The following is a 15,572-nucleotide window of genomic DNA, read 5'->3' as shown; positions in this document are numbered from 1 at the left end:
TGTAGTGATACAGTCTTATTAGTGGGAGTTCAATACTGGACTTCCAAAATAACCTTCCTTTAAAACACAAGGGTTAATGCAAATAGCAGCATGGGCATTAGTTCAAGGAAATTAACTAGGGGTGGAAGGGACCTCAAGGATCATCCAGTTCCAACCCCACTGCCATGGGCAGGGACACCTCACACTACAGCAGGTTGCTCAAAGCCAGATCCAACCTGGCCTTAAAAACCTCCAGGGATGAGGCTTCCATCACCTCCCTGGGCAACCTGTTCCAGTGTCTCACCACCCTCAAGGTGAAGAACTTCTTCCTAACATCCAATCTGAATCTACCCATTTCTAGTTTTGTTCCATTCCCCCTAGTCCTATCACTCCCTGACACCCTTAAAAGTCCCTCCCCAGCTTTCTTGTAGCCCCCTTCACATACTGGAAAGCCACAAGAAGGTCTCCTCAGAGCCTTCTCTTCTCCAGACTGAACAGCCCCAACTCTCTGTCTCTCCCTGTAGCAGAGGAGCTCCAGCCCTCTGCTCATCATGCAGTCAGCCTGACAAATCTGGTCACTTCAACTACCATATATGTGTCAGCTGGCTTCAAAGGATACTTTGTGGTTAATGGCATGCTTTCCTTCTTTTTTTTTAAATCATATTGAAGGTCATTGTTGTGGCTTTTTAGGCTTGCTCACTCTATTGGAGCTACATTTTAAATTAGAAATACAGTGAGAAAAACAGGTCTGCTTCTAAAAATTATAATAACTAAAATTTATTAGAAACTTGTTAATTTTTTGATGTGTTATTCTGAGAATTAATTTAGTAAATTTTTGTGCCCCCCCCAAAAATCCAGGTAAACAGTAGATTAATTAAACTCAAGGTAGGGATACAAAATTAATTTGTTGCAGATTTACAAGTTTTGAAAACCTACTGCTTAATCTTTCGTCTACTTTCAGTTGACTACAATACTACTAATTTTCAAGTTCTAGTTAGCTTACATACTTTTAAGATTCCCCTTTGTGATGCTTCCAAAGAGTTAGTGGCCTCATTTATAGAATTTGGTACATAATTAAACCTGTGTGAAGTTTAAAGTTGGAAAGTAAAAGCCAGATATCTGAATGCATTCTTCTTGTATGTGGAGGAACAAAAAAAAAAAAATCAGTTCTACCTGATGAAATGATAATTTTAAAAAGTGTAGCAAAATCTGCAAGTTAAATTCACTGTTCAGGTCTAGGACTGGGACTTCTCACTGAGTGAGAATCCGTGGTATTAGATACTAGGAAAGAAGTGGAAATATTTTGTGATTGTGTTATACATTCTCTGTGACCCCAGGAGTTACAGATCATGCTGACTGATCTTACCTCCCTTACCTAACTGAAAAATACACCCAGTGAAGTGTTATTTGAAAGCAATGCCTGTTAAAGCTATTACAGGGCATGTTGGAATTGAAACTCTTTCAAGATTTGAGTGTGTGTTTAGGGTTGATTTCTGCTAGGAACAGATGGTATTGAAGCAGACAGCTGACAAGTGATACAGCAGAAAACACACCTATGAAATTCTATTTCATAAGTGTGATCATGAAATAATGAGAGCATTTTGAAAGTGTTATTGCAAAATTTGGCTTTGAAGAGCAGATAGGATGAAGAGTGTTTATCAAAGGGGAAGTTGCATTTGATGCTTTTCAAGAAAAATACTAGAATTCAAAGACTTCAGACCAGTAGATGTGGAACTATTTGAAGGGCAAACGGATGTTATATTCTAACACACTCTTAGGGAAGCCACGGTCAGGTTGTGGCAGACTTACTGGATCAGAATAACAAGAGATCTGCCTTCAAGGCATCTCACTCTTTAAATCTCTCTGTAGTTGTATGTAGTTATTCTAAATCAATTTCTGAGAGGGAACCCAAACCAGGAATAAATTATTGTATCTCAAAGGACACTTACTGCTTCAAAATGAAGTAGATTTGAACGCTGCATGTTTAAATTAGCCATGGATTTGTCCATTTAAGAACCAGCAAAAGGCAGCCCGTGTTCTAAGTTAAATGGAACAAAGGTGGCATTAGTTTTTCTAGGTTAGGGGAGTCACAAAGAAGCTCACAGCACTGCTATCCCTGTCTTTTTGTTCCCAATTCAGGTTTAATGGAGTCATAAGGCCTTCTCCTGTGCATTTCTAATGTAATCCTTACAGAAACTCCTCTGTAGATTAGATGTTTGGGAAACTTGAGAAATGGAACTACTGCTAGTGGAAGGATTGTGTGTTTCTCATGTAATGCAATTAATCCGAAGGTGCATGTAAATACAGTGCTGGAAGGTTTGTGTCACAGAACTGTCATTCTAAAAACTGATTCCTGAAGGGGTTTTTTAATTGCTTTTTAGTTTGTTGGCAATGTTGACCAATATCTGAAATTAAACATCAGAATTTCTTATCAGGGAATATAAATTTCTTTGTTGCTTCTACTGGACTACCAACATTCTCTTTCAGCTCTGTGAAACCTGCCTAATGCAATTAGTGTGATGTGTTTTCTTACTGACATTGCAGCTGATTTAAAGTTGCACCAGTCCTGTTGGAAAATGAAAATGGCACAACGCTTGCTTGTCTCTATTGCCAAGTAATGCAGTAACCCTGTGATATTTTGAATTAAATGGTACCAGCAGTGTTAGATTTTTTACATCCCATGTCCCTGAGTTATATCTACAAAACCCTTTCTCTCTTGGAATGTTTCTGCTAGAGTAATTTTAGGTTTATGAAATTAAAGGAACAACAGTAGGGCCAGTATTTAAATCAGCAACAACAGTGCTGCAAGATGCCTGCTTCCAAAGTTGCTTGTTAAAACTGAAAGCTTGATTAGTGCAATTTACTGTAATGCTGCATATGCAGTACCTTGTATTTGCACATAGAATTTGTTCATCAAATGATTACTGGTTTTTATTAAAAAGGAGTTGATCTGTATAGCAGTACTTCAGTAGCATTTAAAATACCAAAGTCTCTTTAATTTTTATTCAGATTTAATTTATTAAAATTCACCAATACAATGTAGGATTTCAGACAGAGCAAGATTAGAATTTTCTGTTAATAGAAGCAAAGGTTTTGCACGCTGAGGGCTTGCTGAATGCAGCATTTGTGCTTTTGTAAGAAGTTCTGAGGGAAAAAAAAAAACAAACAAACCCACAAACAAACCCAAATTTTAAAATACTAAACCAAAAACTTTCTCAAGAAGTTAAATTAAACAGAAACTGTTTGGAAGCATCAAAACCTGACAGCTGTGAAATTTGGAAAAAACCCCAGGGCTTCTATCAAAGCACCCTCAGCATGCAGAATACTTGTGGTCAATAGAGACCCTGTGGCATGGGATGGCTGAAATACCAAACTTGGCACTTGGCCCAGATGATGACAAGCCCATCAGGGCCCCCCTGGTGCTGTAGAGCCAAGGAAGTCTCTACCAGCCTCCTGTATGTGTACCTTCCCAGTTTCAGCTCCCTGCTGCAGGGTGAGGAGTAGGACTTTGAGTATTTTCAAGAGTCAATGTAAGAGCAGCAAAACTGAGTATTTGCATGACTGGAAACACACAGCTTGGAAACATTGGAGCACTGGAGTGGAAATGTTGCTTGCATTTGAGCTGCTTTCATTGTGTCTTGGGATGCTCAGCAGTTTCCATTAGTACAGGCTGGATTCTTGGGGTAATGTAGCTTGAATTTATGAGAAATTCGGACCGTAGATGTTTCACAAAAGTAAATTTAGGATTTGGTGATGAGCATTTTTCTAGATAGAGAGCTCCCTTCTCCCTACCATTTTATGGAAGGTTTCTGATTGTTTATATCAAATTGGTCAGTTGCATGACTTGTGTCACTGAGATGTTAAATCAATAAATAAACCAACCACAACAAAGCAAACAAATAACAAACAAAAAACAAACAAAAGCTGACCAAAAAAAAAGAACCCAAACCAAGAAAACACCAACAAACCCACAAAAACAAACCAAAAAAATCACACCACCCAAAAAAAAAAAAAAACAGACCAAACCAAACAAACCAATACCACACAAAATGTGATGAAGCTTTAGATAATGAGGCTTTTTTGCCCTTTAAGTGAGGAATACAGTTTTTGCTTATGTTCCTGAGCCAATACTCTCTCAACAGAAGGATGGTCCTCATGGCTCATCTTACTTTCTCTAAGTCTCCAATAAAATTGTGTGCCATACTCTTAATCTGTAGGTTATCTGCTCTTTGGGCATCACCAAAAAGCCTGAAAGTGTTGCAGAATACCAGCTAGCTGTACTCACTCTGCTCCCCTAGACTGGAGGAACGAAAACTGATTTTTGTTTCTTTCTTGGAGCAGTGGAAACAAGTTTAAGATGTGTACTACTTCTCCTTTGTTCTTCTTATCTCTCTGGGGTTGAGAGGGTTTTTTATTTTCTTTTTTCCCCCCCTCTAGATTGCAAGTCCTTGATCTTAGGGGCTGTCTTCTTTTTTTTTTTATTATTATCATAAATGTGTGATCTCAGCTGACACATTGGCAAGTAATTGGTGCTGTAAGGCTTTATGTGGTGTTAGTGGTAAGTTAGTAGTATTGATTCCTGTTCAGGGAACATCAATGTCAAGGTTCCACTGCTCAGTTTGGGACTACTTGTGTGTAATAGAAAAAAATTATGTTAGGAAACATTGCTAAGGTGATTACTGTGTAACTGACTTTCTCTGAGCCGGGGACTAAGCAAGGAGAAGGTGTTTAGTGGCAGGGGTTGTGTGTGTTTTATCTTGGGGAGGGTTGAATCTTCCAAGGTCTGAAATTGTCTTTTATGTTCTAGAAGTGACTTCTTGGGTCCCAGCTATAGTTTTGTTAACTTCTGCCATGAACTTCAATTTTTCTCCTTGTTTGGTACTAGCTCTAAGTAGGGATTCACTGCGTAACATTATTTTGGCACAGGAAAGGAATGCTCTTCCACAATAAAATATCAGTTAAAATGTATGTTAATTTTACCAAAGTTGTGACAGCAGTTGAACTAGTAGAAATATCTTACAACTTAAATTTCTTGCTGCTTATAATCTTGATCCTACACCCCTGATGTATTCAAAACTACTTAAAAAGTTTTGAACATCTAAGCAGAGCTGGGGCCAGAAGCAGGATGCTGACTGATGATCCATCTCTTCTCTGATTTCTCAGAGGCTTTCCCTCAGAGGGCAAACTGATTAGTTCTTGTTCATTTTTATCACTTGCTGTATTGTGAAAGTGATCTTATTTTTCTGATTAAACTGTTGAGGGGAATTGACACTGATCCTGAAAGTCTTGGGGAATGTTTTTGGCTAGTCTTGTGGAAGTGAACCTTCGTTAGTATGTATTGTGTATGGCTAAGTTCTGTTAGATGTACTTTCAAAAGGACCTTAGATCAGCCTGGCTGGGTCCTACTTACATCCTTCAGTATTTTTCTGCAAGATTGATTCTCTGCCTTCTCTTTCTTTATTTGCAGTAAATAAACCAGTTGAAATTGGATTTCAGTACTTTTGCCCCTACCCACTCCAGCTTCTTCTCTATTCTCTGTATAAAAAATAGCTGGAGAAACTAACTTTAGTGAGAAACACTGAAAGTTTAATTGTTGCATATGAAGGTGACTGTGTAGGAGACCCCCAATTTCCTGTCTCTGGAGACAAGTGAATGGTGATTTGTGACTTAGGGGTTAATCTAAAGGTGTGATGAGCATCTGTCAATCCATGCATGTCAGGGAAACAGCTGACTCTGCAGGTTCACTGTGTAGGAGTTCCAAGCATGCTTGTCTTAATAAATGTGACTAACATCTTCAGAATCATTATGTTTTCTGAAATATAAAATGTACAATATTTGGAAGATGCACTTTGATACAGTGTTTTGTTTTTTTTTTTCATAATTCATACAGAATGCTAAAACCTACTTTTTTTTATTTTAAATAAAACCTTTTTTCCCCCCTCTTACCACAGGATAATGAGAAAAGGACCCCTTTACATGCTGCTGCCTATCTGGGAGATGCAGAAATTATTGAACTACTTATTTTATCTGGTATGTTCTGTTCCTGTTCATGGGGGGGAAAAAACTCTATGCACATCTAAAGGAATATTTATGTATATCTTAGTCTGTGTAGCTTTTAATGAGATATTTAAATGTATTAGAAATCAAAGATGTTTGTACTGCAATTTTGGGGTTTGGTTTTCAGACTTGTCAGTATACTGTGTAGATCTGCTCTAAATTATTTCGTTGTAGAAAGCTTTCTCAGTTATAGCTGGTTTTATTTGTAGCTTGATCAGTTTTAAGTAGTTTAGTTTAAAGAAGTAATAGTCTGTATGTTATAGGTACATGATAGCAGTGTTGTTTTGGTTCTAAAATGGCCTGCAGAAAAACAATTCAAGTTGAAAATAGCTGTCATCCAGAGTTGGTTATATTATTTTCAGGTATCCTATGCTGTTGTCTTAAATGCACAGAATATAATCAGGGTCAGATGAAAATTTTTTTTAATCTCCTGCCTTTTTTTTTCCTATTTATTTGCACTGAGATGTTCAGCTTTTCTAAAAAACTTACACTTCCATTCTGTTTGTGTGTTCTTTCTTTGGTTGGTTTGTTTTGTTTAAAAAAAAATTGTAAAATTTTTTTAAAAAGGTAGGAAACCAAGAAACTGAACAAAAAACCCAGGAGCAAAACTTAGTGACTGTGCTACTGAATTGGTTGTCTTTGATCTTGGGCAAATCTACCCATCAGGTAGCTTGAGGCTGGATTCATGATTCAAGATCAAAACTTGTAATAGTCCCATTAAACTACTTCAATCTTCAGTCTGCTTAATGGCACACCTTACCTGTGCAAAGCTGGCAAAAGTCCTCCTCCCCATCAACCTTTAATAACAAATTTCCCTCTAAAGAAGCGTCACTTTTAAGGCTGCAGGAGTCACTTCCATAGTTTCAGTTCAAATTAATCAGGCACAATTTAATTTGCTACAATTTAGCAAGATATAAATCTTCTTCTCCTCTCTCTCTTATCTGCTCTTACAATTATTATCATGTTATGTATTTTTTATGTATATATTTCTCATGGAAATATTCTGTAGTGATAATTCTTCCAGAAAAGTCTATTCTTGTTGCTGAGATGGTGCTGGATTCCCTTACCAAGAAAATAAACCACAGAACCCAAGTTCTGGTGACTCTTGGAAATAGATGACGACCCCATTCTTCTGAAAAAGGGATCTTGGATTTGTCAAGGATGTTTTGTGATTGAAAAAAACCCAAGCAAAAACCCAGAACTACTAACTGTGTTACAAACATTGCAAAGTTATGTTCAGCTACTTCATGGTTCAAAGCCTCTGACTGTTTTGGCTGAGCAGAACTCAGTTACCAGAACTGTGACTGAAGAAACTCACTCACTCTCTCTCTCTTGGGCCAAAGAACTTATGGAAGGTGGGAGATTCTAGTTCAGGTATTAATGAAACAAGATCCTGATTGGGGGATGGTAGCAGAAGAAGAGAGGTTAGCCATTGCTGTTTGGGCACATGGCATGGGGATACAAAGGAGTACAAAGGGGGCATGCGAGGAACTAAAAATTAGGACTGTGCAAATAGTCCAAAGTTCAGCTAATGTGCACAGGAGAGGCTGTGGGGTACAGGTGTACCTTTAGATTATTCAGGAATACTGGAAGGCCTTGGTATGTCCCAGATGACACCTATTTAATTAAAATCCATTCAACAGTTGCAAAATCAAAAGCTTCAAAAGCTATGGAATATATAGGCAATATGAGTCTAACCTTGCTGTGCTCCTCTGCTATGCTGTGGATTTCAGGTACATGGCTGTGCCTTGCTGCAGAAGCAGCATAAATTTCAGAGAGGGGTTGTGCTGAGAGTGAATTGTGGTGGTACAGTGAGGAAGGCACAGATAGCTAGTTGTTGTTGCATCTGTAAGTGAATGAGAGGGGCATTAATTGCAGGCTGAGAATGATGTCTGTGTGTTAAGGCTCTTGGGTTTCAAAGGCCATGCTGTATTTGGGTGCTAATCTGTATATTACCTGCTTGCAAGCTGTGGTTTTAGGCCAAGCAGCTTAAACAAGATTTTTTTTTTTTTAATTAGTCACCAATTCAGTATTTTTTTAATTTCTGAATGCTGGATTTGAAATCTTTGTGACTGATGAAGCATGAGCACTCACAGCTGTATCTGAAGTGTTGAACCACCTACTTCTCTGAGAAATCAGGTCGAGGTATCTCAGCACAGACCAAGGGTTTCTTTATTTTTTTTTAAACTCTCATAATTGAGAGATGGAGAACAGAGGCTAAGTGTATTTATCCTCTCCATTTCATAAAGATGCTGAAAATTCATCTATTGCATTTCAACTGGAATCAAATCTGTCCTTTGAGCCAGAGGTATAATATTACATTTTGTCATAGATGAGCACTAGGGAGCAAATGAAGAACATCTATTACAATAGCCATGTCTAAAGGATGCTTGCCATATTGCAAGATCTCTTTGAACACGAAGAAAGTAGTTTGTTGAAGAAATAAATAACGTTTCCAAACAAGGATCTTCTCTGTGCAGTGACTTTTGGGTGTAAAGCTTCAGTTGATCTGTGGTAATTTATTTGCACAAGGGATTGAATTGAGTAGACCACTTTCATCCTAGCATTTCTCACCTTGTGAGAGCTTGGCTTTGCAACTTGTGATGTCCTCTAGTGTAGTTTTGCTGGAATGTTTTTTAGGAACCACTAGACAGTTTCCTGCTGTGACTTGATTCTTTCTTCAAACTGGACCTCAAAATTACTGAAGTCAGTATTAAACTTTCCACTACTCAGTGGCTCTCATTGGATTCCTTGTCACTATTCTCTGTTCTTACTTAAACTATGTATCATATGTTAACTAGACAGAGCTTTCTAAAATTTGATTGGGAAGTCTTTTACCTCGCCCTCCAGGGAAATCCATGTTGCTTTCAAGTATGTATTTTGGATCATATGCTGCTATTACAGTGTCTTTGGATTACTTTGCTGTAGAACAAAGCAACCCACATTGCACATTCTGAAGACAGAAATGCTCAGCCTTACAAACATAATTACTTAGTTCCTGAATTCCTGAGAGATTTTCCCATCAAACCTCAAGGTTGCTCAGTGACCTCTCCTACTGTAGTTTTTCATCTGAGCAAGAGACCTGAAGGTGATGATTTGGTTAGACTTGACTAGCTAAGAAAATCACTTCTGTGACTCCAGTTTGAGACTAAACATTTAGATTGCCTTTTGTTTTTCATATTGAGACAAGGCTTCACTGAACTTCATAATAAACTTGTCCCTTGAGGAGGTCAAGGTCTTGCCAGTACATTCTCCAACAAGTGTGGTCTGTGGAAGTCTAAATATTCAAATCATCTCTCCTTGTTAGATTGTAGCATTCCTAAATATGTTAGGTAAGAGGTGAACAGTAAACGAAAAAGAGGCATATAGGTGGTTGTTTATAGTATAAGAATGATAGGGGGAAAGTTTATATTTTAGTCACTTGAGAATCAGAATTTTAGAAGCATTTTCCTGTTTTATATTGCTCTGAAGAGTCATAACACCTACTGCAGTAGTATTTATCTGACATAGGTACAGCTCTGCATCCTGGTGCACAAATGCTTCTGTCTGGTTTGCATAATTGCACTGACTTTGTGTAAATGCTGAATGGCAAACTGTTGAGAAGCAGAAAAGTAGAATCATTAAATCTTAATTAGCTGAATATCCAACTTGTGGCTCTTTCCAAGAAGTCCTTATTTTAAGAAACCCAAATGCTTCCTTGGGTTATGTCCTGCATGGGAACTGTTGTGAGCAGGTCTCTTGCTTTACAAAAATTGTTCTTGCTATTTGTCCTACATCTTTTTTTTAGTGCCATCAGAGAGCATCCTGTAGGCAAATGAGATGTAAGGGGCAGGACAGATTAGTGTGAGCCCAAATGTGTTCTTTTGATTAGTCATTTTTTTTAAGTCATGTGTTTTTCTCTGATTTGTGCAGACTATTATTGTCTAAAAATCTAAAATCAACACACTTTGTAAAAAATAAACATCTGATTTATTTGTTCTCTTTTTTTGGACAGATTCAGTTACTACATAGCATTGCTACTTAAATACTTGCACAACACTTTTTTTGTTGTTTGTTTAACCCAAAATTTTCACTGCATGGAGCTCAGCCTACATGAGTGTGTGGTGGAACTCAACGTGGCAGCCCACGAGTTCTTATTGTGCTTTCCTCTGTGTCTGCTGATGCTAGAAAACTATCAGTACAGTAATAACAGGGTTTGGAGGATAGTGAAGACCCCTGCAATGTTACTTCACTGTACCTGCAAAAATCAGAAGTCTGTGTTGAAAGGCTATCACTGCAAAAATACCAGCCACATGAAGCTTTCATGGTTTGGATTGCAGAGGTATGACCCCCACAAAGGCATTTCAGAGGGACTCCTTTTAGATCAGCTGTGTCTTTTGGACACTTCTTCTTTGGATAACAATAATTGGCAATAGTAACAGTCAGCTGCTGTTCAAAAAAAAATAAAAACCAGCTTTGATACTCTTTTAAGGGAGAAAATGAAGCTGACCTATGGAAAGATAGAAGCATTCAGTAGCTCAAGGAGCCAGAAAACATCCTGTTTATCTGAAGCTTGAGGAGGTGGTAGCTGAGATATCGCAGAAACGATGAAGTTCTGGAAGGAAACGGACTTCTTATGTTGACAAGGCAGTGAAGCTCTAGAGGATGGCTTTGACTTGTTTGGGGTTTTCCTCCCTTTCTGTGGCTGGTGTATCTCCACATGTTATGTTTGGTCTGGGGGGTTGTTTGTTTGGGGTTTTTTGTTTGTTTGTTTGAGGGGGGATGTTGGGTTTTTTTGTTTGGGTTTTCTGGGTTTTCTTGTTGTGGTGGGGTTTTTTGTTTGTTTTTGTAGGGGCATTTATTCTTTGAAGCATCATTGGGACTGGTCTAAAGATACTACAGTCCTGTCCATCTCAGATTGGTTGTTTTATGTTGTTTGTTTTTCTTTTCCCTGTTCTATAGGACCTCTACAAAGGAAGATGCTTTCTCTCAATAAGATTTTGTTCATTATTTTGGCAGCAATAATTTTTCAAGTATCCCGAGTTTTCTATTTCTAGAAATCTATTTCTATTTCTAGAAATCTATCCCTAGATTTCTATTAGTGGTTGCTGCAATTTGTATCTAAAATCTTTCACTTCACGATCTTTTTCTGTATGTCCTCCTGAACATTCACATTTTTTTCTATCTAAGGAAAAGTTTTCTTCTCCATCTTTTTGTTCCCCAGTGTAGTCTGAGGATTTCTACTTGCAATTTTTAAGTATTTCCATGGTCATCTTCTCTCGATAAAAAGTGAATGGTTTTGAAAGGAAAAACTTCTGAAGCTAGTATTAGCCCTTTAGAAAATAATTAAATACAATCACAGTAGGACTGCTGGTTTATTTTTACTCATTTATACCTGAGATCTTCCTAATTTCTGCAAAGGTCATTCCTAAAATTACTTCAGTGTACTAGCTGTTAAGACCAAAGTTGATCAGCTTTTTAAATTTTATATATAATTTTCTATTGTAATTAATTAAAACATTAATAAAAATTAATAAAATTTAATTTTATATATAATAATTTTTAACTGCAAGCTAAAGATCTTATTTACATCTTTTAATCCTAAAGACATATGCTCCTAAAAAACATTTCAGAGCTGCAAAAACCTGAACCTCAAGTGTCTGTGCTGCATATGTGGATGAAACCACACTGGCTTTATTTGCTTATATTATGATCAGTTGCTAGTACATCTTGTACTATAACAAAGGCAAATACCATGCCTGACAGGCTAAAAATATAAACAGAACAGTAGAAGGCAATTCAGTACTGGAGTCAGTGCTGAGTGAAAATAAAAGAGCCCTTGTCAGTTCTGCTGTATTTCTTTTCTGAATCTTATTTCCAGCTAGTGAAGCCTGAGTAACGAAGCTGCTGCATTCATTAGTCTTTCAAGGACATTTGCAAATAGGAAGAGTTTTGATGCGGAGTAGCTTGGGAAGAGAACCACAGCAAAAGGTTCTTATGAGAAGAACACAGAGGTGATGGGCTGAGAAACATCTCTATGTATTTATGTAGCTGCATGCTGTGGTTGAAGGAGAAGCAGTGTGGCTGTTCCTTGCAACATTGAGATACTTGAACGTGTCTGGAGAAGGGCAGTGAGGCTGGTGAAAGGTCTGGAGCACAAGCCCTATGGGGCAACGTTGAGGGAGCTGGGGGTGTTTAGCCTGGAGAAGAGGAGGCTCAGGGGAGACCTTATTGCTCTCTACAACTACCTGAAAGGAGATTGTAGACTGGTGGGGCTTGGCCTCTTCTCTGAGGCAACCAGCACCAGAACAAGAGGACACAGTCTCAAGCTGTGCCAGGAGAGATTTAGGCTGGAGGTGAGGAGAAAGTTCTTCCCAGAAAGAGAGACTGGCCATTGGAATGTGCTGCCAGGGGGGTGGTGGAGTCACCATCCCTGGAGGTGTTCAAAAAAAGATTGGATGTGGCACTTGGAGCCATGGTGTAGTTCTTGGACTTAATGATCTCTGAGGTCTTTTCCAACCTGGTTGATTCTGTGATTCTACTGTCCAGTCATTTGTTGTCTATCTCATTGAGTAGTGATTGAGGTGCTAGCTCTTACTCAAATCTAAAAGTGCTGACACCAATGCAGTAGCAACTGGATCTCAGAAACATGCCTGCAGATATTGGTAGCAAATAGCACACTGAAATGTGCAGTTGCCAGCTAGGGACTGATAGAAGTTTTCAGGATCCTTTGGTAAATTGGTGTAGGTATCAGGTTGAAGACATGTCTCTTGGAAGATATATTTGCTAAAAGTAAACATCACTGAGTTTTTCAGTAGCACCTGTACTAGATTTATTAAGTAAAACAAGTTTTCCTGGTTTCCTGAATGAAGTTTTGCAAAACAAAATGTAAGACCCAGGGAGAAGGGAAGGAAAATACGTAATACTTCTGTCTCCCTCCCCTACTCCCCCTAACCCCACCTCTTCAATTTTTTTTCAGTGCAAAAATCCTGCTTTTGTGTTTGCCTAGATGTATAAACTTAATAGTCTGTGCTGGCAAGGTTGGTGATGAAAGGGAAGACCTTGTTTAATGTCCTGGTTTAGTGCACTAACATGACAGAATAAGCTGGTTTGTTGGGAAGGTGTAGTTCTTAATTTCAAGCAAAGATGATGGCTATTCGTGGTGCAGTACTTTACCTGAAGTCTCTGGCAAGCCTCTAAATCCTCTTTCATTGAGAATAGAAATAGAAGGGGTGTGCCTAGTAGGTCACAGAGGGTTTCCTTTTCCTCTACTCTGCCCTGGTAAGGCTGCATCCTCAGTATTGTGTCCAGTTCTGGGCCCCTCAGTTCAAGAAGGACCTCAGGGAACTGCTTGAAAGAATCCAGCACAGAGCCACAAAAACGACTAACAGAGTGGAACATCTCCCTTGTGAGGAGAGACAGAGGGAGCTGAGGGCTCTTTGAGAAAAGGAGACTGAGAGGTGACCTCATTCATGTTTATAAAGATGTGCAGGGTGAGTGCCCAGAGGCTGGAGCCAGGCTCTGCTGGGTGATGCCCAATGACAGCACAAGGGGCAATGGTGGAAGCTGAGGCATAGGAAGTTCCATGGAAACAGGAGGAAAAATTTTTTAACTGAGGGTGACAGAACACTGGAACAGGCTGCCCAGGGGGGCTGTAGAGTCTCCCTCTCTGGAGATATTCAAGACCTGCCTGGATGCATTCCTGTGTGATCTGCTGTAGGTGCTCCTGCTCTGGCAGGGGGGTTGGACTGGATGATCTTTTAAGGTCCCTTCCAGCCCCTAACATTCTGTGAAATTTTACATTAAACAAATAAACAATAGGAGCAATTTTAATTAACATGTTAAGACCAGACTCCTGAAGTCCAGAAGATCCAGTGTGGCGGGGATTTCTTGAGGTTTGCTTTTTTGTTTTTACAAATTGGCCCTTGAGATAACACTGCAGTGTGCTCTGGAAGAGCAAAGTGCAGTTGAACTGGCATTTGAAATGTGAGAAATGCCCTGGTTAACACGTCAGCAGGTTGGGCTTCACAGAGATAATATTGCAGTGGCAGTGTTGAACAGTGTATTATATAAATACATGTGTTCAGACAGTCTTTAAGCAAAGAGGGAAGCAAATCACCTTTAAGCAAAAGATACTTGTTAAAGCTGCAATGTATTCCATAGCACTTATTTACAATGCTCTGGGGTAGAACTTTACCACAGAGATTGAAGGCTATAAAATCCCTCACTCTTATTTTTGTTTCCTTTGCTAAAAACGTGGTGTGGCTGACGATGTGAGAGATGGTCAAGGCTTACAGATGCATTTGAAATACATTGATTACATTGCCACTTACTGATAGTTCAGGTGATTTTCTTCTGGAAGGGATTATCAAAAAATCTGTGGTGGGTTGAAATTCCCCCTCTCTCCTTGCCCAACAAATGCCACCCTCCCCCTTTTAAAGGCATAGCCTTAAAACCATCACAAAATCCTAATTAATTTCTGGTGTCTTTTATAAGTTGCAAATTATTTTTTTGCTTGACTTCTGTTGTGGAATTTGACACAGTACATTGTTGTAGTAGTGCGTGGTGCAGTACACTAGGTCCTTGTGGTGGCTAACAAAAAAAACCCAGATATTTAGGTAAGATTATATTTGTTAACCTTTGTTACTTCTTTTTTTTCAAGTGGATTTCAACTTCCTTCCTTCAAACTTACTTTTCACAGCTTTTGAACTTGAAAAATAGGGTGGCACCCAAAGCTTCTGAAATTTGGATAAGGAAAAAGAGAAAGCTGTGGAACTGTAGCCAGCAATTAAACCTCAGGGTCTGTGTCATGCTTGGAAGACTTAGTCAAAGTAGGAGTTTAGAGCCAGCATCAGCTTCCATTTTGTGTTCTTAAAACTGAAAGAGTTAGATTGACTAGAAACTGACTAACTCTGAGAATTTACTTTAAATCTTAGCTTTGCTTAGGTTATACAACCACAATTTTGTAAAGACTGCTAAGTTTCTTGGTCAGGTTGTTCAGCTGGACTAGGAGTGAGTTCTTTGCTGGATCAAGTCTGGGAAACTTGAATCAAAATATCTTGCCTCTCAGCTGAGTATGATGGCCAGCAGCCTGTTTGACATTTTCTGTCTTACCTGGCCTCCAATACTTCTCTGTTCTTTGCATAGAAAAAATTAAGTTGGTTCAGATATAATATTGTGTTTAGCCTGTAGAAGTTAGTAAGTTCTGACCATGTAACGTTAATGTTACTGTGTTCTAGGAACGCTTTTCAACAGTATTTCCAAACTAATTTTTTTAAAAAAACATTTTGTATAAACTGTCTCTTCTCTGTAAAACCTCATCAGTTTTCAAATAAAGATGACTAAGTTTCTACTCAAAGTTTACAACCCCTATAAGGTTACAATGTATGGCTATGTGCGTGCACACACACACACACATATATATATATGCATATGTGTGTATGTTATCACAGTATATCAGAGGCTGGAAGGGACCTCCAGAGATCATGGAGTCCAGCTCCCCTGCCAGAGCAGGATCACTTAGGGCAATCTGCACAGGAATGCATCCAGGTGGGGTT

The 15,572-nt window shown here is 38.7% G+C and overlaps 1 protein-coding gene across 2 annotated transcripts in view; it reads left to right on the top strand.

Annotated features, from left to right (window-relative positions):
• The window catches only part of ANKRD28 (ankyrin repeat domain 28), an 80,709-nt gene that overhangs the window by 16,037 nt on the left and 49,100 nt on the right, over positions 1-15,572 (top strand). For both annotated transcript variants that reach the window (XM_054384987.1, XM_054384986.1), the window contains exon 3: positions 5,931-6,009. In XM_054384987.1, coding sequence (XP_054240962.1) covers positions 5,931-6,009 — 79 coding nt within the window. The remainder of the gene's footprint in view (positions 1-5,930; positions 6,010-15,572) is intronic.

This window comes from Indicator indicator, chromosome 11, assembly GCF_027791375.1.
Source record: "Indicator indicator isolate 239-I01 chromosome 11, UM_Iind_1.1, whole genome shotgun sequence".
Taxonomy (NCBI): domain Eukaryota; kingdom Metazoa; phylum Chordata; class Aves; order Piciformes; family Indicatoridae; genus Indicator; species Indicator indicator.
Note: the sequence above shows the minus strand (reverse complement) of the source record. Positions and strands in the feature narration are given on the sequence as shown.